The sequence below is a fragment of the Colletotrichum acutatum genome (genome assembly GCF_030867785.1).
Source record: "Colletotrichum acutatum strain CBS 112980 chromosome Unknown BDZ83scaffold_239, whole genome shotgun sequence".
In the NCBI taxonomy this organism is placed as follows: Eukaryota; Fungi; Ascomycota; class Sordariomycetes; order Glomerellales; family Glomerellaceae; genus Colletotrichum; species Colletotrichum acutatum.
Window position 1 is genome coordinate 13240 of NW_026849233.1, and position 22167 is coordinate 35406.

At 50.5% G+C, this 22167-nt stretch overlaps 7 protein-coding genes across 7 annotated transcripts; 4 read left to right on the top strand and 3 right to left on the bottom strand.

The window, feature by feature from the left end:
• The first annotated feature begins 54 nt into the window (after nt 1-54).
• On the top strand, nt 55-2840 carry BDZ83DRAFT_644059 (Alpha/Beta hydrolase protein). Its single transcript, XM_060509721.1, has one exon. The coding sequence runs from the start codon at nt 220-222 to the stop codon at nt 2644-2646; it is 2427 nt and encodes an 808-aa protein (XP_060357658.1). The 5' UTR covers nt 55-219; the 3' UTR covers nt 2647-2840.
• On the bottom strand, nt 2822-5054 carry BDZ83DRAFT_644061 (cytochrome P450). The gene is made up of 7 exons (XM_060509722.1): nt 4523-5054; nt 4431-4467; nt 4300-4382; nt 4161-4245; nt 4037-4105; nt 3385-3987; nt 2822-3330 (listed from the first exon to the last, which is right to left on the bottom strand). Exons 1-7 carry the CDS (start codon nt 4760-4762, stop codon nt 2915-2917), a joined length of 1533 nt encoding a protein of 510 aa, XP_060357659.1. The 5' UTR covers nt 4763-5054; the 3' UTR covers nt 2822-2914.
• Nucleotides 5055-6947: 1893 nt separating this feature from the next.
• BDZ83DRAFT_644062 (uncharacterized protein) lies at nt 6948-7214 on the top strand. The gene has a single exon (XM_060509723.1). It carries the CDS (start codon nt 6988-6990, stop codon nt 7156-7158), a length of 171 nt encoding a protein of 56 aa, XP_060357660.1. The 5' UTR covers nt 6948-6987; the 3' UTR covers nt 7159-7214.
• Nucleotides 7215-7550: 336 nt separating this feature from the next.
• BDZ83DRAFT_594175 (amino acid permease) lies at nt 7551-9137 on the top strand (the record flags this gene model as incomplete). The annotated part of the gene is made up of 1 exon (XM_060506698.1): nt 7551-9137. The coding sequence occupies one exon, from the start codon at nt 7551-7553 to the stop codon at nt 9135-9137; it is 1587 nt and encodes a 528-aa protein (XP_060357661.1).
• A 657-nt stretch (nt 9138-9794) lies between these two features.
• On the top strand, nt 9795-12126 carry BDZ83DRAFT_644064 (TPR domain-containing protein). The gene has a single exon (XM_060509724.1). The coding sequence runs from the start codon at nt 9951-9953 to the stop codon at nt 11646-11648; it is 1698 nt and encodes a 565-aa protein (XP_060357662.1). The 5' UTR covers nt 9795-9950; the 3' UTR covers nt 11649-12126.
• Nucleotides 12127-12848: 722 nt separating this feature from the next.
• BDZ83DRAFT_658059 (pectate lyase F) lies at nt 12849-13765 on the bottom strand (the record flags this gene model as incomplete). The annotated part of the gene is made up of 4 exons (XM_060511003.1): nt 12849-13049; nt 13126-13176; nt 13233-13486; nt 13558-13765. 4 exons carry the CDS (start codon nt 13763-13765, stop codon nt 12849-12851), a joined length of 714 nt encoding a protein of 237 aa, XP_060357663.1.
• A 3468-nt stretch (nt 13766-17233) lies between these two features.
• Nucleotides 17234-21689, bottom strand: BDZ83DRAFT_644070 (uncharacterized protein). Its single transcript, XM_060509725.1, has 16 exons — nt 21635-21689; nt 20619-21552; nt 20518-20570; nt 20003-20463; nt 19892-19947; nt 19655-19836; nt 19371-19579; nt 19285-19311; nt 18816-19194; nt 18670-18748; nt 18555-18613; nt 18496-18505; nt 18235-18438; nt 18064-18184; nt 17922-18013; nt 17234-17862 (listed from the first exon to the last, which is right to left on the bottom strand). The coding sequence occupies exons 1-16, from the start codon at nt 21644-21646 to the stop codon at nt 17561-17563; spliced, it is 3180 nt and encodes a 1059-aa protein (XP_060357664.1). The 5' UTR covers nt 21647-21689; the 3' UTR covers nt 17234-17560.
• Nucleotides 21690-22167: the final 478 nt, after the last annotated feature.

Sequence of the window (22167 nt, forward strand, 5' to 3'; positions counted from 1 at the left end):
TTGCGGCGTAAGGTAGGCTGGCACCGCGTTTTGTCGCCTGCAGCAACTTCGTGCAGTTGACAATTACACCAATGATCTGTCAGTGGTGCCTAAAGTCTCACATTTCGTGACCTCCCTCTGACCTGCGCCGACCGCTTCTACCTCTCCTCCTTCAACAGACGAGCATTTGATATACTACTACCTACCTCCTCTCAAGCTTTAAACAGTGAGCGGATCGCTATGGAAGATGACTACATCCAACAAGCTAGAGTCTCCCCACATTGGTTATCCGAGGGCAGCGCCTTCTGGTATCGCCAGAATCTACCAGCCGGCAGGTCCGCCTTCATCTACGTCGATGCCATAGAGAGGCAGCGACGTCCAGCTTTTGACCACGACAAGCTAGCAAAGGCGCTTCAGGATGAAACCAACCAAAAATATAGAGAGATCGACGCTTTCAAATTGCCTTTCACATGGATCGACCTTGAAGCGAGGTCATCTTCCGTCCGATTTCTCTACGAGGGAAAGAAATGGCGTTTTGACACTGAAGGAAACCTCAGCAAGTGGGAGGGCACACTCAATCTGCCCACGACGCCATTCATCTCCAAAGAACATGCATCTGTGCACTCGAACCACTCCGTCACCATCACTTTTGTCAACAATACCAAGGCGGACTTGAAGAAGTATTGGATAGACTGGGAAGGCAAGCCAGTACTTTATGGAGGGATTGGGAGTGGATTAAGCAACACTCAAAGAACTTATGCCGGCCACGTCTGGAAGTTTGTCGATGAGTCGGAGACCGTTAAAGCGATCTACGCCACACCTGAAGAAATTGCCTCGTCTGTGGTGATTGATGAAAATACTATGGAGGAGCTCGGTCCTCAGAGCTCAGCAGACGGTGCTGAAGAGAGAAGTGGCGAGGGAACGAGCCCAGAGTCAGCCTCGAGCGAGAAGGGCTCGCCTCACCTCTTTGTGCGAGATTTTGACCTTTGGAGCCGGAATGAGGACGAGGAAGAGCTGCGTCTTTCGGACAACGGTGCCGAAGACAATCAGTATGATGATTCAAACATTTGGACATCCCCAGACAAGAAGTTCTGCATCGCTTGGCAATTTGTCCCGGAAGAAGAACATAAGGTGCATCTTCGTGACTCTGTACCGAAAGATCAGCTTGAGCCAAAGGCGAAAAGCATCCGTTACTTGAAGGCCGGAGATCGAGTCAGAGTTGATCGTCCTCGTTTGTTCAACCTAGGGACGAAGAAAGAGGTCGTTACAGACGCTACTTTGTTTCAAAGCCCCTATGAACTTCGGAACATAGGATGGAGCCGTGATTCTTCCGAATATCGCTTCATATACAACGAACGCGGCCACCAATGTCTACGTGTGATAGGAATCAACACATACGGGTTTGTTAGAGCTCTAGTTGAAGAAAGAAGCGACACGTTCATCGACTATTCCACGAAACTCAACCGACATTTGATAAAAGATGCCAACGAGTTCATCTGGGCTAGCGAACGAGACGGCTTCAACCATCTTTACCTCTTCGATCTTCAATCAGGGAAATTGAAGAATCAGATAACAAGAGGGGAATGGAACATGAAAGAATTTGTTCGTTTTGACGAACAGGCGAGAGTTGTCTGGTTCTCGGCATGCGGAGTAGTCCAAGGTCAAGACCCATACTATACGCACTTGGCCCGCGTCAACTTCGATGGGACGGAGTTCAAAGTGCTGACCGATGGAGATGGTACACACCACTGGACCATCTCTCCGGGGCATAGATGCTTTTTTGACACGTGGTCGCGAGTAGATTCACCTCCACGCACCACTCTGAGAAGTATGGAAACCGGAGAGTTGGTCGTACATCTCGAAGGCGACGAAGAAGATTCTCGTCTTTTGGAAGCAGACGGCTGGGTGACCCCTGAGAAATTCAACTGCCCCGGGCGAGACGGTGAGGAGTCCATCTACGGCATCATCATTCGCCCTCCAGATTTTGATCCCAAGAAAAAGTACCCCATCCTCGAGTCCGTTTACGCAGGCCCGCACGGATTCCATGTTCCAAAAGAATTCAGTGCTCTGCGCTCGCGCCGACAGTGGGCAGAGCAGGGGTACGTTGTCGTTCAAATTGATGGCATGGGAACGAATTGGCGATCAAAGAAATTCCAAGACGTAAGTTGGAAGAATCTCAAGGACGCTGGGTTCCCTGATCGCATAGCCTGGATCAAAGCTGCAGCGGAAACTCGGCCGTGGATGGACACAGACAGAGTTGGGATCTTTGGGGGATCGGCAGGCGGACAGAATGCCGTGGGCGCACTTCTATTTCACGGTGATTTCTACAAAGCAGCCGTCGCCGATTGTGGTTGTCACGATAACAGAATGGACAAGATATGGTGGAGCGAGCAGTGGATGGGTTACCCAGTTGACAAGGCATACGAGGATTCATCGAATGTGGTCCATGCTAGCAAATTGACGGGAGCGCTGTTGCTAATAGTCGCAGAGATGGACGACAACGTCGATCCCGCGTCTACTCTACAGTTGGTTAAGGCTTTGAATGATGCAGATAAGGACTTTGAGTTTCTTTACATGCCTGGGGCTTATCATTGTTCAGGCAGGACGAAGTATGCTCTCCGGCGACAGGAGAAATTCTTCAGACAACATCTGCAAGCATCTCAATAGCAGCACGATGCTGCCAACTTAAGAGTCTGTTGATAAAACCACTCATTGGGAGGTATGCAGAATATACCACATATAAATGGTGTCAGCTATTGGTTCAACCTTCCCGAGCTTGAAAAAGAGCTTTTCTTGGATTTGGGATCTCTCGACACTAATTCTATTATGCTACTCTATAAGTTGTGATTTGCATGTCAGGCTCTAATACAGATGAAAGTATAGGGCTACCGATGATGTCGCTACATATATGCTCAGATCAGGCACCCTGATAATGTCAGATCTTTCGTGCTCGAATCAAAACCTGATGTTCCGGATCTGGGAGCACATTCACGCCAAATTCCACGTTCTTGGACCTCGGCTGTCCATCCAAGTTCTTGATCTCATAGTTCAGGAGGAACTCCGCAAACATAAGCTTGATTTCAACATCGGAAAGGAATCTGCCCGGGCACGCATGCCTGCCGAAACCCCAACCAAGCTCCGTACGAGTGACGCTGACAAATGAATGCTTGTGTGCCATCCCTTCCTTCTGGCGTTGACGGTACGACCGCATGCCATCAAACTTGTGCGGATCGGGATAGATGGAAGCGTCAAAGTTGATAGCGCTGGTGGGTAGTTCCATCTTTGTACCGGCAGGGATGTAAGTTCCGTCCTTTAGAGTCACAGGTTTCGTGGCCATGCGCTGGAAGGTAGCTTCGAACTTGTAAGAAACCGGACTTGAATTCTTGTGGGAAGACGCCGACTTACTCAGATCAGGTGCATTCATTCTCAAACTCTCCTTCATCCAGCTGTCCAACTTCTTCATCTCGGCAAGTGACTGCTTGGTAAAAATACCACCAGAACTCTCCAAGACCTCCACAACCTCCTGACGAAGCTCTTCCGTGTACTCAGGGTACGCAGCAAGATCGTACAAAACTTGGACCATGGAAGACGAGGTTGTGTGGATACTCGCCACAGCGAGGGTCATCTGCAGCAAGAGCTGTAGGTCCAGGTCACCGGCCTTATCTGCGTGATCCCCGCTAGACAGGTGGTCGAGCATCGTGGGAGGGTTCTCCAGAGATGCACCGCCCAGGGCATTCTTTCTGGCCATGGACTTTGCGACAATTTCGCGCCCTTGAGCCCACTGTTTCTCCTTCTCTAGGCGTTCCGGAAGGAAGTAGGCGACGAATGGACGCAGGAAAGGAGGCCACTGCTTGAGAGCAGAGCCATAATCGATTGCGGTGTGTACGAACGACATTGAGAGATTGGTCCATGCTGGATTTCGGGCTGCTTCATCGCTATGCATGATTCTTGCGGATAGAATCGCTACAAGCTCGAAAAATTGCTGATAGGGTTTTACTGGTGTCCAATCTGGACAGGAATTAGACAACGTGATGTATCATAGGATTGTGGATCATACCTGTCGGAGACCCAAGAAACTTTGGAAGGTGTTCTTGGATCATTCCATGGAAGACAGGGACGTAAGCACCTATTTCTTTGATCAATATTGCGCTCTTGGGAAATCGTAGAGGGTCTTAACAAACCCAAGCTGGGGTTCATCTTTGCTAGAATCTGATGTACTCCCCAAGCGTCGACACCTCCAATACCCGTATAGTTGACCAATGCATCCTAGAAATTAATGTCAGCATACTTTATGACTTATCGATACTGAAATGAACTTGCATTGTCGATCGAGGCTTTGAAACTCAATGCTGGGTGACTCTTGAGTTCGTCGACACTTGCAAGGGGCAAGACGACCTTGACGCCTACAAAAAGTTAGAACATCGCTCAAGTTCTGCGAAAAGGGAACATACCATCCATGGTGTCGATTCCGAAAGGCTTGCTCTTAAACTGATCAGTGCATTAGTTGTGAGACGCACTGCAATCATTGTACCACTCAACCTACCCGCTCATAGTACTTGTCGAGTAGCTTCCTGGCGTTTGCGCCGTATGATCGTTTTCTGTTGAGGATATCGGATACCTCTTCGGAAAGTGGCGTAGGTACTTTGAGTCTCCGGGTCAGGACTTGTGACAGTATCCCCAAAAGCAGCGATGAAAGTATCAAAAAGCTTGCCGTTGATGACAGATGGTGCCAGTTCAACAATGAAGCATCGATGCGAATCGCCGTGGGTAATAGGGAACCCATTTCTGTGCAGTTTGAATGCTTGAGGTTAGGGAGAAAGGATATCAAAAGAGCTCTGGCGAGAAAAGAAGGCAAAATTGACTTCGAGCACTGGCCGTCTATGAGGTGATGAAGGTTGCAAGTTTGTCTTTATAAATGTTTAAATGTTGAGAACTAACTGTGGTTGATCCATGAGCATGCCTTTGGAAATTTGAATAGACTTTAAATAAGCCTTTTTTTCAGCATAAACATCTTGCTACAGAGCGCTAGTTTAGACGATGAAGCGTGTCGTGAACTGGGTGGATCCGTGAACTGGACTGACGCAGATCGCACCTCTAGGCGGACTCTCGGCACGCACCGAGTCCTTCATGCCAAGTAGCGAGCGCGTCATTCAGTTTCTAGAACTTCAGGTCTCAACCATCTCATATTCTGGTGAACTTCAGGGGATATCATAGATACTCCGTGTCTCAGTTCGGTAGCCGGCGGGAGAGCGCAGGTTTCATACCGACCCGAAGGGATGGTGACAACCGCCGTTAAATCCATTCTGGTCGTCCTTTGTGTCAACATACGCTACAATTCAGTAGCTAAATGCCGATTGGTTTGTCTATGCATAGATTTGATGGGGTTGTGTGAGAATCCTGCTCATTCCGAGAGCTGGCTCCAAGCCTTTGAGGAGCAGGTTTCCAAACTTGGAATTCCCAATGAGTCAATGTACTAGCTACTTCTAGATGTCATGTTCCATACGCAACTCGACAAGATTGGGAGGGGGGAACGCTCGCAAGTACCTTAGTACGTCATTGATTCTGGAGTATTGTCTTTGCTCACCGTCCCACTGATTGCAATTATGGATGAAAGGCTTACAACTGGGCGTGAAATTCTCGCGGACAGGCCGACAATCAGTGACTCTGATGCATCGAGATTTGAGTCAATACAGGCCTAGGTAACTACAGAACATAGTCTTATGTAGGTACAGTATGTTGCACCAGACGCCACGTCCTCTTGAGCAACATTAGAGATACTTGACCTGCAGGCGGATGTCACACACTAAGGGCAGTAAATATTCGTAAGGCATGCCGTAAGGCCTGTAGTTGAAACATGAGCCATATCAGCCTGCAACATATTCACTGGCGTTCTACTCTGTTCCAAAAGAAACGGTAATAACATGTGTGCCGAGCCCTAGCTCACCGCTGTCAGCTTCGACTTGTGATTTCGCGACATCCATGTGGGGTCGCGTGTTTAAAGGCTAAGTGTGGGAGCCGTTACATTGACATGGCGGGATCTGCATAGCCGTCAGTGTTACAAGAAATAAGAAGATTGGGTTCATGAAGCCGAACTGGAAATTCTGAACCTTCGCGGGACTGTGCAAGAAGCCGCCCCGGGTATCGTTCCCACCCATGCTGATGTAGAATCTTTGTTGGGATTTGCTGTTCGGCACACGGCGCCTTCGGGCGCCGTTTAATCATAGAAGACTCATAAGTGCATGCGTCAAATATATACATCTTCCAAGTAGAGTGTTAAGCCAAGGCTGTATTGTGGCTGGTGCTACGTTGGTCCAACTTGGCAGTTGGCGCTTCTTTGCTACCTCGCCTCTTCGTGGTAGGTCTAATCGACATCGCGGATTTTTCGCTGTGTGGAAGTCCGAGAGTCCGAAGTTCAAGCATAGTAGTCAGGATTCTTAGCAAAGCTACTTAAGCACTTATAACCCTCCTGTACCACATCCTATATTTTTCCTATTCCATCTTTTTAAACCTATCCATCTCGATGCAGGTGGCGGCCGTCACGTCAACCGTGGTTCCTGCCCACGCATGAACGATGAAATGCCCGATGAGCAAGAGCTGGGGTTTTCACATGATGGGCCTAACAGCCAGAAGCCTATTTGTACTTAGTACTAGCTATCGGCGTCATCAGACTCCCATCACCGGAGCTCATTTCATCTTTGATAGAGCTTTGATATCATTCGGCGTGTTCTTCTTAATCGCCCAGATCCTTCCCCAGGCCCCTTTACGCTCGATTTTGCGATGGTTGTTACTAAGCAAATTCCCCCAGAGCTAAGAGCCGGCGGCCTGTTCCCCCGCAAAGCGTGGTCAAGCTCTTGCGTAAGATTTTCTTCACGCCCATGCAATCAGTGGATCTAACCGGCATGCAAACTCCGTCTTCAGGGCCACAATTGATCTCTCCACTGACTCTCTGCTCCATCGACTTTGCGGGGAGGAAGATTCGCATGTTCAAAGTACGTAACGGCATCGAAGATGACAACCGGCTCCGGCTCGATGCCTTCATCGCTTTCATGTACTGCGTGCAGTTTTATTACCAGGCTTGGAGTAGCGCTGGGCCATGAGCTTAACCTGAGTAAGGGTGCCCAGCGACTGGGTTCAGTGACATTCCCGGATAAGTGTCCGGCACTTGAATGGCCAGCCTAGCCATCCCTCCCCCCTGACTGGGAGATATCTCAGGGATCTCTGGTTGCTAGTGGCGATACTCATATCAAAAGGGATGATTCCCCCGCGACCCAAGTCGCACCATCAGACCATTGGGACATTGAAAGAGTGCCGCCGGGCATCTGGACTATAACAAGTTGGGGCCGCCGTCGGCGAAATTTATCAATGAAGCAGCAATTGGAATGACAATGGCTGCCGATATCGAAATCCCGTGAATGCCGCTACTGGATCTCTCGGGTACTTTCACGTAGCACCGGGCCGGTCGCGTTTGGATGTCTATCAAGACAGGCCCGCCTCGACTTTCCTCCCCAGAATTTCTCGAAGACCAGCAGCAGGTCCGTATGCATCTTCCTGACTCTCAACACGCTCCAAGCATGGATCGCGATACGAAATTCAACGACGAAAGCGAGGCTACGGCCCCCAATGTCAACAAGACACGATCGGCCGACCAACACGATGTAGCCATCAACGCGTCCGGCCACGTCCAGGAACTTGAGCGCAATTTCAATCTGCTCTCCCTCGCCGGTGTTGGCTTGGTGGTCGGCAATGTCTGGCCAGCGATCGGCGGCTCAATTCTCGTCGCCATCTTCAACGGCGGTCCCCCGGGCGTCCTGTACGAGTTCATCGCCGTGTCTGTCTGCTACTGGACCGTCGCCGCAAGCATCGCCGAGCTAGCAAGCGCCATTCCTTCGTCCGCCGGAGTGTACCACTGGGCCTCCGTCACACCCGGCCGCCGATGGGGCCGCGTCGTGGGCTTCTTCGCCGGCTGGTGGAACTACCTGGCTTGGATTCTCGGCGCGGCCAGCATGGCGTCCATTTTCGGTAACACGGTAGTCCAGATGTACGCGCTCAACCACGCAGGTTTCGAGGCCAAGCCATGGCACGTCTTCATCGTCTACATTATCGCGACATGGCTCGCGTGCACCGTCGTCTGCCTGGCTAACAGCGCCATGCCGCGAATCAACGACTTCGGTGTCTTTGCGATTGTAGCAGGTTTCCTCATCACCGTCATCACTGTAGCCGTCATGCCCGGTCGAGACGGACGGCCGCCGCATGCATCATCCTCCTTCGTTTGGACCGAGTGGACCGCCGACATCGGATATCCGAATGGCTTTGTATTTGTAGCCGGAATGTTGAACGGAGCTTTCAGTGTCGGTGCCGTCGATGCCACGACCCATTTGGCGGAAGAGATCCCGAACCCGCAGCGTAACGTTCCCATTGCTCTTGGGCTACAGCTGGGCATCGGCTTCATCACCGGGTTCTGTTATTTGGTTACCATCATGTACGCGATCAACGACTATGATGCTCTCTTCGAGTCTCCGTATCCCATCGCTGAGATCTACCGTCAGGCCACCGGCTCCGCTGCCGGCGCGACTGGTCTGCTCGCCCTCGTACTCATATGCATCGGTTTGACGCTTATGGGTCTATACATCACCTGTGGTCGAACACTATGGGCCCTTGCCCGTGACGGCGCAAGTCCCCGTCCCTCCCTCCTCGGACATGTAAGCCCAAAGCTGGGCATGCCCATGTGGTCTACAGTCTTGTCAGCCATCCTAGTCACGGTTCTTGGAGCAATCTATGTCGGCAGCACGACAGCTTTCAACGCTTTTGTCGGGAGCTTCATCCTTCTCTCGAGTAGCTCCTATCTCGCCGCCATACTACCTAACCTCCTTTCAGGGCGGAAGATGGTTGCGTACGGACCCTTCCACATGCGTGGATGGATTGGGTTCGCCATCAACGGCATCGCATGTTCTTACATGTTGGTGTGGTTCGTCATCTACTGCTTCCCTTTCGCTCTGCCGACCAATGCCCAGTCGATGAACTACGCATGCTTGATATGGGGCGGTTTCACCATATTCGTTGGTCTATGGTGGTTGCTGGGGGCAAGAAAGGGGTATGAAGGTCCAACAACGACGGGCAGTGCCGTAATAGAGGCAGCATCTCACCACCATGCAGCCTAAACTACTTTGTAGTCAAAAGTATGAATATCCTTCCAATTTCAATGACTTGTACCATACATATGTCTACAGCTTATGCGTCCCTTCTTGCAGTAGCCTTCTTGTGACTAGCACCAACTACACAGACATGCATACTCCATGGAGAGATCGCCGCTCTATCGAATATTCAAGCGATTTGAGCACAGATCTCTCCGCCAACTCAAATGTTTCCGCCGTGATGAGGAATGAAAGTGTCCGGACGAAAAATTGTCCTGTATCGATACGGGATTGATTCAAGGCAGTCGTTGCTTGACAATACGACGTGAAAATATCTAGTTCGTGAGACATGTCTTGCGACACCTCTGCCGACCGCTGTGGCAGCGCAGAATCGGTTTCGCTCGGCTCATGAAGTCGTCCAAGCTATCAACCATGTCATAGAAGTAGGAAGCTGCACCACAGCCCGTGTGAGATGATGCACAAGACTCCTCTACCTCTCTACTATCACCAACACGTAGAAGCAAGCGTTCAGATGAATATGTGTGTATCAGTGCTTTGACTTACCGGGGTTTCAGCAATGTTTCCGGGCGGAAGGTTTTTAGGTTCACGACGTGGGACAACGGGAATGGTGGGATTGAGGGGGAAACTACGCAGGCGGCGAAAAGATAGTCCGAGATGGAACGTCTACTAATACATCATTGACGGCAGTTGTCTCAACCAATCGACATCCACCCCAACATCCCGTCGCTCCCCCAGCTCTTGCACCTCCGGGCTTTCACCGGTACGAATTGATATAGGAAAGATCTCCCGTCAGCCAGCTAGCGTCAAGCATCTACCAAAATGAGAAGCAAGGCTACATCGTCTGCCCTCAGCTCATACAACGACACTGCCTATGCGTACAACCTCGGCACATTCCATCGCGCCGTGAGTACTTCGAGCCAGGATGCTCAAGTCTGGTTCAACCGCGGCTTGACGTGGGCGTATGCCTTCAACCATGAGGAGTCAGCGAGGTGCTTTCGGAAAGTCATTGAGAATGATCCCTTCTGCGCCATGGCTTACTGGGGACTCGCATTCGTTCTTGGGCCCAACTACAACAAGCCATGGAAGGTCTTTGATGGAGAGGATCTTGCCGATACGACCAAACGCGCACATCATACGATCATGCAGGCAAAGAGTCACTCAGGCAAGGCTACTCCAGTCGAGATTGCGCTCATTAATGCGCTGTCTTGTCGCTATCCGCAGGAGAAGCCAGCGGAAGATTGCTCGAAGTGGAATCAGGATTACGCCCTAGCCATGGACTCAGTACTGCAGACCTATCCCGATGACCTCGACGTGGTCGCCCTGTGGACAGACGCGACGATGAATGTTACGCCTTGGAAGTTGTGGGACTACAGGACTGGAAAGCCTACGCCAGGTGCCAGGACGTTGGAGATCAAAGATGTGATGGACCGCACTTTCAGGCTCAGAGGCTCTTTGCAACACCCAGGCCTCCTTCACTTATATATCCATCTGATGGAAATGTCACCAACTCCGGAAGCCGCCTTAACTATAGCTGATAATCTTCGCGGGCTTGTGCCAGACGCGGGACATCTGGAGCATATGCCCACCCATCTGGATATTATCTGTGGAGAATACCGTCGCGCCATCGCTTCCAACTCTGACGCGATCCGTGCCGACTCTAAGTTTCTCGCCCGCGAGGGTCCCCTCAACTTCTACACACTGTATCGGTCTCATGACTTTCACTTCAGGCTATATGCCGCCATGTTGTGCGGTCAGTCCCGGGTAGCCCTCATTACGGTGGAAGAGCTCGAGTCGACTATTTCTGAAGATCTACTACGAGTCGAGTCCCCGCCAATGGCAGACTGGCTTGAGGGCTTTCTGGGCATGCGAATGCACGCACTGGTACGATTCGGTCGTTGGGAAGCTATTCATGCTCTTGAACTCCCGCGAGACCCCAAACTTTACTGCTCAACAACCGCCATGACACATTATGCAAAGGGTATAGCCTACGCTGTGCAGGGCCGAATTGAAGAGGCGGAAAAGCAGCGCGTATTGTTCGCCGAGGCAGTTAAACGGGTACCGGAATCGCGCTCAGTCTTCAACAATACTTGCCTGTCGATTCTCTCCATTGCCGAGGCTATGCTGGATGGAGAGTTGGCGTACCGAAAGAAGGATTACGACGTCGCTTTCGCCCATCTGCGTAAGGCCGTGGAGAGAGATGACGCCTTGCCCTACGATGAGCCTTGGGGATGGATGCAACCAGCACGACACGCGCTCGGCGCTCTGCTGCTAGAGCAGGGTCATGTCGAGGAGGCAGCGGCTGTCTATAGTGCAGACCTCGGAGTCGACGAAACCTTACCCCGTGCTCTGCGGCACCCCAACAACGTCTGGGCATTGCACGGATTCTACGAGTGTCTGATGAAGTTGGGACGGGTTGATGAGGCCAAGATCCTCAAGCCACAGCTCCAGCTAGCTTTGGCCGTAGCGGACGTTCCTGTGAAGTCCTCATGCTTCTGTCGCTTGAAGACGGTCGATTGACAGGTGCGGTCCCTGAGGCCTCCATTCCAGCGTCGCCTCAGAGACCTTGAGAGACCACGTGCCAGTTTATGACACTGGCTTCCAAGCGAGGAAATTGATGGTGTAGTGAGATGGATCATGGGAATAGGCATCTTCAGACTGAAAAGGGCATTTAACGAAAAGAACATGGGCATCATAGGAAGGGCTGCCTCAATGGAAAGCATTCATTTTGTGCCTTGGCAAGACAACAACGAACTACTTTACTTACTAGAATCGCAGTCTGCTATAAAGACATGCAATGTTATCATATATCCAGGTTTTAAGTGAATGCTTTCTTGTTACGTGCGCGTGGCATTCGTCTTCTCTCAGTCTTATTAGTATCGCGATCAAGACTCCCTTTCTTCAAATATCTCATATTACAAATAGACCATAGAGAGATGAACATCACTCTTTATTTTAATTTGGAGAAAGTCGTCAAGTTTTAAATTACACAGAGTTCTCAGTTTGTCAGATTCCGGAGCAGAAGCTCAACTTGTGAATTGTCAGTGGAGTGAGCCAAGGGAACCTCCTAATGATTTACGGGCTTCATGCTGCCCATTAGTCTTACTAGCTCCGAAGAAAATGTGACCTCGCGTCTGCGGCGAGAACCCAAAGTACGCTGCTGTACGAGTAAATCAATGTGGCGCCACTTCACAAGCTTAGAAGATAGGAGAAGCCGGTGGGCAGCGGACTTCCAACTGCCTAATTGGCAAGGTCTAGGGCGAGGCCAAGAAGAATTGCCAAGTGATGTAAGTCTAAACCTTCCAATTTACCTTGAGTTACTCTCGGGGAGGGGCCACTATGAAACATCGGTAGTTATTAAATGAGAAATCTACCAACGGGTCACAGTCACAAAGAGCTTCGGGTCACAATTGCAATAGGTAAGGTAGTTGACTAAACTGAAAGAGCCAAACTGAAGCCATTCATGGAATAGAGCCAATACCTTCCGCTTCAATACTTCATTTTGGAACATCACAGTCCGCACTTTATGAAGACTTGGAAGACTGAATAGTGTAAGTATATACGTGGTTTCCCGGCTTTGTATGTATAAGTAGGTATGTACAAGAAGTCAAAATAAACTAGAGCTAGCCCAAAGCCGAGTGCTCCAAAGTTCCCCGGTATGGCCTCATAACCGCTAGGGGAATGAGCGTTGAGTTCTACAAAAAAGCATGCTCCATGTCCTTAGCCGGAGCAGGTGCCGGCCTTGGAGGGCTCGCAGCCACCAGCACAGCCGTTGTACATCTGGCACTTGGTCTTGGCGTCGGCGCAGACGTTCTTGAGGGTGGCGGTATCCTTGTAGGTCAGGTTGATTCCGGCCAGCTCTCCGCCGTTCTTGGCTGTGACGCCCTCCATGTACACATTGCGCTTGCACTGAGTTTTGCACTGTGAAGGTTGAGAGAAAGATATTAGCTGATGTTGTTGCGAGGCAGAGTAACATGTAATACGAAGGTTGACTTACGTTTCCGCAAGAGCGGTAGAGCTTGCCGTAGTCCTCGACATAGTAGTTAATCTTTGCCAATTGTTAGCATTGCTTACTTGTGCAAACTGTAGTTGATCGATGCTTACCACGTTGACGGTACCGCAGCCGTTGTGCTGAATGACCTTATCAGAGGCGTGGTACGCACCACCACCGACGATCCAGGTCTGGGTTCCGGCCTTGTCGTTCTTGATGGAAATAGCATCCTCGCAGACGTCTTCGAACCAGACGAACTCAAGCGTGCAGTGTCCATTGCAGTGGACACCCTCAGCTTGGTTCTTGCCAATGATGGCGTTCTTCAGGGTACCACCAGCCTGAATGTAGAAGACCGAGTCCTTGTAGTCTTTGATAGGGGGAACGTGTTAGGCGCTCATACATAGATAATGCGTGTATGGTGGGACAATGGCTACTCACCACCCTCGGACTGGCCACCGCAGGCACCGGAGCCGCGGTCGAAGCGCTGCCACTTTCCGTCGTAGACCTGACCAGCCTTGATCTCGATGTAAGACTTGGAGGTTACGGTACCGGTAGCCTTGGGAACACCACCAGTGTAGCCGTTGCAGGCGAGAGCGCCGGGAAGGGCGGCCAACAAAGGCACCAGGCCAAACTTAAGGAACTGCATGATGAACAAGAGTATATACACTCGCAGAAAAAAAGAATGAATGTAGTAGTTGGTTTAAAGTTGAAAGAAGGCGAGAGTGATGGGCAGAAAGACCTGGATGCGAATAGGTCGGACAACCCAAGGACTTATATGCAAACCTTCTCAAGACAGAGGTTCCTGGTTCACACAGATTCTGCCAAGGCTGAAAAGCTCACACTATCCCTATCGCAACTTGGCCACTCATCAGGAAAGTCTAGGCAAACTAACCATGTATCGCCTGTGTCAGGACTAGGTGAGGGGGGGTTCCCCAAGCCCGCGGCTGAAGAGACGACGGATCGCACGGGGATTCGGATCATTGGTGGACATATAAACAGGCGGGCCCGGGAGATGCCTGCATGGTTGCTTCTGCGCGATCCTTGTGGTCGCTGATGGAGTCACTTTGGAGATTTGCTCCGCGTACCGGCGTCTGCATTGGAAACTTGGTTTTGTTCTGGTCCCGCTGAGTGCTATACCTGGCAGTCACTTGTTATCAACGCTGCATGTAAGGGGCGGCACACAACATGTAATGAAACTGCTGGATTCAGTTGAACCAGAAGGAGCCCGATTTAAAGGAACAAGAAGCGCCCTCCACTGTCGAATCACAGAATTCTGCCATATTGTAGATTGCCACCAAGCCCTGAGTCTATGGTGCACCTGCAGATGTATGCAATACTTGATCGGATCACGGATGACGGTGTGACGGTAAGTTGTTGACCTCTTCGGCGTCCGGCCAGATGCGACCCAATCAGACGGCAGTCCCGACTTCAAAAAGAGATTAAGCTATGTGGTAACGAATCTAGGAGCCCGACGACCAGGTTCTTTGCGCAAGGAGCTCCTCTGACTTGGCCTCTTCCCAAGCAGCAGACGAATCAAGCGTGTCCAACGAAGGTGATACCGCGATCCTGCTGACATCCTGTCTCGGAGGTCACAACAATAGTGGTCTGTCGGCGAGCGTGGGATCAACGCGAAAAAGAGTCCATTCTATCAAATGGGTTGTTGTTGGTGGTGGTCTGTAAGGCGGAGTTGCCAAGACTCTTGTGTGCACAATGGGATGGATTGCCGCAGCTAACAACCTAGTCCGGTGCTGGATGTTGATTAATGCCAAGAGCCAAACTCGCCCCAAAGGCTCTTGTTCGAAAATTGCCAGGGGAGCTTTGCCCCGCACACCATCCTTTTGGACAATGTTCTTCCATCTTTTCTATGGTAGTCTTGCGAGGAAAAGGAACTCACCGATCCAGTTGTTGTTCAGGACGGACTCCCCTTCAGAGTACCGTCGGAAGCGGACGCAATCCACCGGCCCCACTGCGACCGAGACCGAGGACCCATGTCATGTTCTCCGGGAGTCTGTCTGACCATGCCTAACCTTATCTAGCACCCATGTTGCCGTCAGTGTTCGGCCAGCACGTTTGGCGGCTGTCATCTGAAGTTTTGAGGCAGCCCTCGCATACCCTTGCTGCCTTTTCCTTATTCTTTAGAATCCTGACCACCTACTATCGAGGTCATTGGGCCAACATTTACGATTCCCACGTGCCCAGCCCTTGGGACCTGCCTGTTGCCTTTTGCTCCTTTCAGGGGCAATTTCGGATTATCTCCCGCTTTTCCCACATCCGAGGATCCGTTTCTGAGGCTATGCTGGATGTCAACCCGGCTTCTCTCCGCAACGCACAGGCAGCCGGGCGAATCGTTCTCTTCCCGCCGCCTTGTAGGCGTTGAAAATGGGCATATTTGCCCACCTCACCGTATTATGGTACCCATCTCACCTGAAATCTTTAGACTGTCAACGGACGCTCCGTCAGTATTGACATTCTCGAGAATGGAGAACATGGCAATCACACAGTTCTTGGTATTCCCATCAGGAACCTACTTGGCGCTTCCAACTGAGCTTATCTCCGATGGATCTCTCAGGCTCGTCTTCAATTACATGGTCCGACATTCCATATCAGGGAAAGGGATTGACTTCTTCCTTTCAACGGCAGGCTCTCCCCTTTCCAAATATCCCACAATCTCTATATGCAGACTCAAGGATATTTGAGACAATCACCTGCATTTGGCTTAGGTCAAGACTTCGGCCGACTTTGTTGACAACGGACCCAAACCAGGACTGGCCGGACCCTCCCATGAGCTTCGTCCACACGATATCACTTACAGAATGGGATTCTCCACTTAAGCTCACGAGCTACATCTGTCAAATGTGCGGACTAGCGGCCTTCATGCGTGGGTCCCATAAGCAGCCGTGCTTGGAAGACCAAGTGAGGAGCTTTGAGAGGCAAAACACTCATTTTGGCTCTCGGGGGTTCCCCACTTTGTTTGCCGCTAGAGAACGAAACCTCCTAGCTTGAAGCGATCGAAAACTGACACCACGGAGTTTGGCAGAAAAAGTCGGATGTTGTCAGCCTTCGGTATCAGTCAACACCAAGCACCCATCTTGCGAGGACCTTCCACACTGGGCCTGTGATTGTCTGGCCAACTTCTTAGGTAAGTACACTACCTCCCCACAGGTCACATCTTCGAACTCATGTGTCCATCCTGGTGTACATGGTCATAAAGACTGCCTTATGTGATGCGATCCTGAGAAAAGAAGATGAGGGCTGAACTTCACTCATCCCTTTTTGAACCCTGCCGCCAAGCTTCCCGCAATACCACCGCCATGGATACCAAAGCCTTGGCAAATCTCAATCTTTTGCGTACATCTGGTGGCCACTGGCGAGCGCTCACTGCAGCAGCATTGCCACGTCCTTCTCTCAATGCCCACGCTGTCAGTAATTCTTTCTATACTTTGCTGGGCCTACCAATTTCCGTGGGCAACATGAACTGGCCGAAACTGGACCAGGATTTACTTATGAGTCGTTTCTCCTACGTGACATTCCCCTTAGAGTTCTGCGATCATAACCCGCAACCCACTAATTCGGATTCAAACTTCGATAACTGGGCCAAATGCACCGGCTTCAGCATGACCGGCTATGACAGATCTAAGAGCCGAGGTACTCGCCGACCAGAGGCCGGTCCAGACAACTAAAATGCTCGCCGTGATACCTATAGTACCGTTGCATCTCGAGTAAGTCCACATGACAAACATGTTTAATTATTCTCAGGACTTCTCGGTCGAGGTGTCTCTAGGATGCCCGTGATCCACTGCCTGGGATCTCCCTTTCAATTGGATTTTCATCTGGTCTAAACTCTATCGGTCGCCACTCTGGCGTTCAGGCGTGCCGGATCATCCGCCGGCCCCAGGCAGGGCGACCTAGATGAGTGATGGTGAGCAGGGTAAGCAAGGCATCTTTGCAGGGTAATTCTTCCCGCCGCGGCGTTTCTGCTGTCTGATGGCTAATCATACCATACAGTATGCCTATCAACTTGGAGAATAGCTGGAGAAGCAGTGGGAAATAAGTGCCTCTATATATAAGGTACCACGAGACCACTTTGCTTGATTTTTACGTTACCTCGTTGCACAATATTTCCATGCAGCCAAGGACCATACATCTATTCTGCTCTTCCATTTCTCCTTTCCTTAATGTACTCTTTAGTTGCCATCACATCGACATACGCTGAGGCTGGCTTCGCTTTCCTCTCTGACGTTAAGTCTCAAAATATAATTGTAGGTGCTTTAGACCTTAGTATTGTGTTATGTCTGGAGCCATATTTCCGTTCAAAGATCGGAACAGACACATCATCAGGCACTTTTTGGAACCGAGTCACTTCCCCATATTTCATCACAGACATTGACAGATGAACCGAAATAATAATCATAAGTACTTCTCTTCACACACGGTAAATCAATCACTCCATAATATCCATGATCCGTCTCGTCCGTTCCTTGATCGTGACGACCTCCTGTTCCAGGCGGCGTCTCAACTCGGGGTTCTCCTCGCTTTCTGTTGCAACATTGTCATGCCTGATGAGGTCAAGAACCGACGTAATCGCGGCCAACCCAGCACGGACGATAGCTTGTAGCTCGATCTGTACGTTATCCGCTAAAAGCCTCATTCTGCTCTTGAACTCAATCATGTGCTTCTCAAACAGATCCACGCGACCAACAGCATTGCGGATAATTCTTTTACGTCTCCCATCACTTCCTCCTCCTACATCCAGTGCGATTAACAACATACTCTAAGATCTGGGCTGTATGATCTCAACTTACCATATTCCGCGTTGCACCTCCTGTAAGGATCCTCCATCGCTTGACCAAGTATGGACGTCCGAATGCCGGTAAGTGCGTCAATACGTAGCGAGCTATTTCGAAGGTGAGTTTGAGACCTTCCTCAGAATATTGAGCTGCTTACTTCAAGTCAGCCCCGATTTGGTCGGTAAGATCCTCTACTTGGGACTCCATGATATTCTTGTGGCATATCAAAGTTTCTTGGAGGAGATCGGTGACTGCAGGAAAAAGCTCAAGCTCATTTTCTGACCAACATTAGCGGAGTGATCCCAGTGAATGATTGAAAGCTACTCACCAAGAAATTCCAGTGCCCAGTCCATCTGGCTCTGGATTAGACGACCGCCCTGCTCCAGTCTGGCCCAGCAAAAAGTGCACACCGAATCCCACTGAGGCGTCACATCCCCAGCCATGGTGCAAATCAACTCCTGATTCCAATCATGCCACCCGGCAATCTTGGTATGATGGTTCCCGAAATTGCGACAGAACGCTGAATAGGTTCCTTCACAAATTTCTGAGTAAAATGTCACCAGGCATCACTTGCAAAGTTATATCTTACCAGGCGCCCACTGAGATCCAATTAGCTAGGCACATGCGGAAAGAAATCGAGCAACCTACTGAATGCCATTCCAAGGCGGCATTCGCCGCTGCAGTCATCCATGTATTGTTGCGTCGATCTTAAACATTTGGAGTCAGACAGATTGATCGTCTGAGGAGCAGGTAGACCACATACTATCATAGACTCGCACCCTGAACTCATCTTTGATCGACGTCCCAACGAGATTAAGATCCGAGTTCCTTCGTGTCAATTCCTAATTAATACCGACTATCAGTCAAAACTCCAAAGGCGAAGAGAAATTGTCTTGCGGATTCTCTGACCCTCTTCAGCCGAGACTCAATCAAATCCAGCGTGTCTCGAATATGGAGCTTTTGTTCAGCACCGGCGCTTCCTGCACCAGACTCAACCCACAATGCAGCTTCCCCAAGTATAGCGGGAATGTCGTTCTCGATATATCTCTTGGCAATACTCAACTGGCTATCCGCAATAATGCCGAGGCAGTGCTTTCGCAGAGCAAGGATACCACTTAGCTGCAGTGATGGGAGGGCCACGTCTCTCGGTTTATGTCGTTCATCCCAGTAAAGGATGTTGCTAACGCAGAACACAGCCAGATTTCCGCCTGGAATCTTGTCCTTGTAAGTCGTTTGGAGTTGGCTGTCGACAATAGTGTTGCGGGTATTGATCAGATACTCTTTCAGCCTATTGTGAAAGTCGGCATGTCAGCTTGCACTGAGGCCAAGTTTCTGTACTTATTCGACAAGGTTGGCCGTTGAAGGCAGCGTAACTTACTCGAATAAGTTCTTCTTCAAAACTGCACTGTTAAGGCAATGCGAGTTAGCGATAGATGCAAAAGCCTCTGTGCAGACGAGTCTCACTTAAGTCGCCTATGTTCGCTGTGGAGTTGAATCGATTCTCTTTGTTCCTCGTCTGTCATTTCCGTCGTCTCTAACTCGTCAATTTCCGCTAGGCTAAGATTGATATTTTCAATCTTTGCCTGAGTGGTTGAGACTGCATTGCTCAGTTCCTGGATACGATTTGCATGTCGGCCGCGCCAATCCTTCATGGCTTCTTCAACTCGAATGTCCTGTGGCTCAGCCGTCAGTAAACCGCTTAGACATTATAACAAGGTGGGAAATTGGAGATTTTAAAACGTTCTCACATCGGACTTTGTGCAGACGATCCCAACGTTAGATAACCCTGCCTTCTGCGCAAGTTCAAAGACGCTTTGCACACCGACATCTGTAGTCGCCCTTCCAATGTTGCATATGGTAAAAATCTCATCACATTCGACCAAATATCTTTCAGTGATAAGTCTCCGTGCCGAGTTGGAGTCACGCAGTCCTAAAATCCATATATTAGGGTCACTTGGGCCGTATCAAAGGATGCTTCACCTTACCAGGAAGATCGACGAGGATTAAACCCTTACTCAGAATATGTGATGACAAGAAGACCCTGATCCCTGTTAGAAATCTTCACTCCCCGACCTCTGGAGTGAGGCAAAACTTACTTGATTTTACGGACGAAAGGCCAAACAGCTGGCGTTCGTGTATCTACCGACTCGGACGTCAGATACATCAGGAAAGCAGCGCAACTATCCTGCGAAGGCTTTTCATGTCTTCCTTCGAGCGGTAGGTCCATTCTTCGCAGCCAAGAACGAAAGGTTCTTAAGACAGTGACTTCCTCCTCATTGATAAGGAAGTCTTCGCTCGCCAGCTGACCGCGAAACATGGACCGAAAAGTGTCTCGAGCGACGTTGGCCTGCTCTTCAAAATCGACAACTGCTGCCGCTCCATCATTTCTCCTTAATTCTCCCGCGTTCAGATGAAACATTCGATAGGATTGAAGCAGTTGCTTTATCTGCTCCATGAGATCATCCTGACTGAACAATTCCACATCAATGGCGAAATCATCCCCGTCCTTATGGTGATACTCGGTAACAACGCAGGTGCATGCGGCCCCGCTATTGCTCTAGCATACGTTAACCGATGGCTGCGACTGTATGCAAGATCTTCTTTAACCTACCGTTCTAGCGAGGTTCTTTTGATCCAGAAGGGAGTTCAAAACGCTACTTTTACCTGTGCTCGTAAGATAAGGCCCCTTCGATCACAGTACTAGACGCTCACCAACGCCGGAATCTCCAACAAACCCAACTGTCCGCGTCGAAGGTCCTTCAAATTGGGACAGATCCATTGCTTGGCCATGTAGTCGTCTGATTGTTGAATCGGGGTTGGTGTGAAGAGGGTTTTCTTCAAGAACACCTGCCAACTGGGTCATCAATGCCTTTGCGTCCTTGATGGCGCTTTGGACCGCTGGGTCGTAGAAGCGACTCTCTGGCAGCTCCTCGTCCTTGACTTCATGATACACCAGCGTTGCTTCAGAACGCCCCCGCGATCGACGAGGGGGGCGCGGGCTCAAGGAGCTTTGCCTGAAGGCAGGCGTAGGATTGCTTGGTTGAGGACTCCGTCGTCCAACATCGTCGAACAGATTCGACAATGCGGCTCTAATCTCAGACAGTCCTCTCTCTACTGGTGTACGATCGAGGCGTTCGATAACCAGCCGATCCAGACGATCACTGATGCTTCCAATCTCGAAGGAATCTCGAGCTGGATGTTGTTCCCCAGGGAGACTATCAGCGGCCCTAAAGGGGAGTGGAGAGTGTGGAGCTGGTGTCAGTGGAGAGGTTGATAATGAGGCAAACCCTGGGCGAGTGTAGGTAGTTGGGGTACCAGGAATCGACGCTCCAGATAATAGAGGCTCGGCCCATGCCTCAGTCTCAATTGAAGGTATAGGCTCATCTGGAGACACCCGGCTCGGCAATCTTAGTTCCGGAAATAAGGTATCACTTCTGACGATAGATGGAGAGCGACTCGACTCAGGAGTGAAAGCTGGGACAGACGATCCCCGAGACGTCGTCGATGCTGCTACTGACTGGTGCCTGTTTGTAAATGAAGCTGGCAGAGAACCTGAGATTATTGATTCCTGAGGAAATAATGCGGTCCGAGGCGGGGGTTCAGAAGCCGCAGCCCTTGGGGGACCGGCCGTGGCCGAGGACGATTGCTAATGGTGATATTCCAACGTTAACTGAATGGGCTTCTTGACGGAAAGGATTGATACTGGGGTTTCGAGGAGAAGAACTCACGACTCTTGACATCCTTCGGAAACGGGCGGTGACACGAAAGAAACACGAGAGGCTGTAAATTCGAGCGCTTTGGTCGAGTGAGCGCGCTGCCCGTCTTTTCAAATACGTTGGTGCTCCGTTCCTTCCAAGCCGTCTCAATCACGCTAGCCCGAAAGACATAGCCTCATTGCGGTCGTATATCCTATTACAGAGACCGATTCCGTTGGAGATATCTATTCTGGTAAAGCAAAAGCACCCTCGCGGTGGGGGGATCATGCGGGCGAGGGCGGCGCAGACCTGTCCTGTTGGTTTCAGCTGCATACCCTGGGTCGTCGACCGAACCAACACGGATGGGCTAAGCGGGCGAAATAAGCGCCAACAGCTTCTTTGGACCATGATATGTGTGACACTGAGTCAGTCACTTGCAGGATTCTGATTCTTGGGTTGGATTCGGGCTCATTGTCACATCAACGAGTCGAGAAAGTCGAATTAGACTTGCAATTGCCAGGGCTGTCAGCTTTTGTTTAAATACACGGCCAGAAGGTCATCAGCGC

Bases quoted from the DNA above. Each gene is read 5' to 3' on its own strand.
- BDZ83DRAFT_644059 (XM_060509721.1), top strand. From the start codon at position 220: ATGGAAGATGACTACATCCAACAAGCTAGAGTCTCCCCACATTGGTTA.
- BDZ83DRAFT_644061 (XM_060509722.1), bottom strand. From the start codon at position 4,762: ATGGGTTCCCTATTACCCACGGCGATTCGCATCGATGCTTCATTGTTG. The intron at 4,246-4,299 runs GCAAGTTCATTT...ATTAATTTCTAG, and splicing joins TCAAAGCCTCGATCGACAAT to GATGCATTGGTCAACTATAC. The intron at 4,106-4,160 runs GTTTGTTAAGAC...TCAAAGAAATAG, and splicing joins AAAGATGAACCCCAGCTTGG to GTGCTTACGTCCCTGTCTTC.
- BDZ83DRAFT_644062 (XM_060509723.1), top strand. From the start codon at position 6,988: ATGACAACCGGCTCCGGCTCGATGCCTTCATCGCTTTCATGTACTGCG.
- BDZ83DRAFT_644064 (XM_060509724.1), top strand. From the start codon at position 9,951: ATGAGAAGCAAGGCTACATCGTCTGCCCTCAGCTCATACAACGACACT.
- BDZ83DRAFT_644070 (XM_060509725.1), bottom strand. The intron at 19,948-20,002 runs GTAAGTTTTGCC...AACAGGGATCAG, and splicing joins CCTTTCGTCCGTAAAATCAA to GGTCTTCTTGTCATCACATA. The intron at 18,014-18,063 runs GTAAGCAGCTCA...CCTTCGAAATAG, and splicing joins CAAATCGGGGCTGACTTGAA to CTCGCTACGTATTGACGCAC.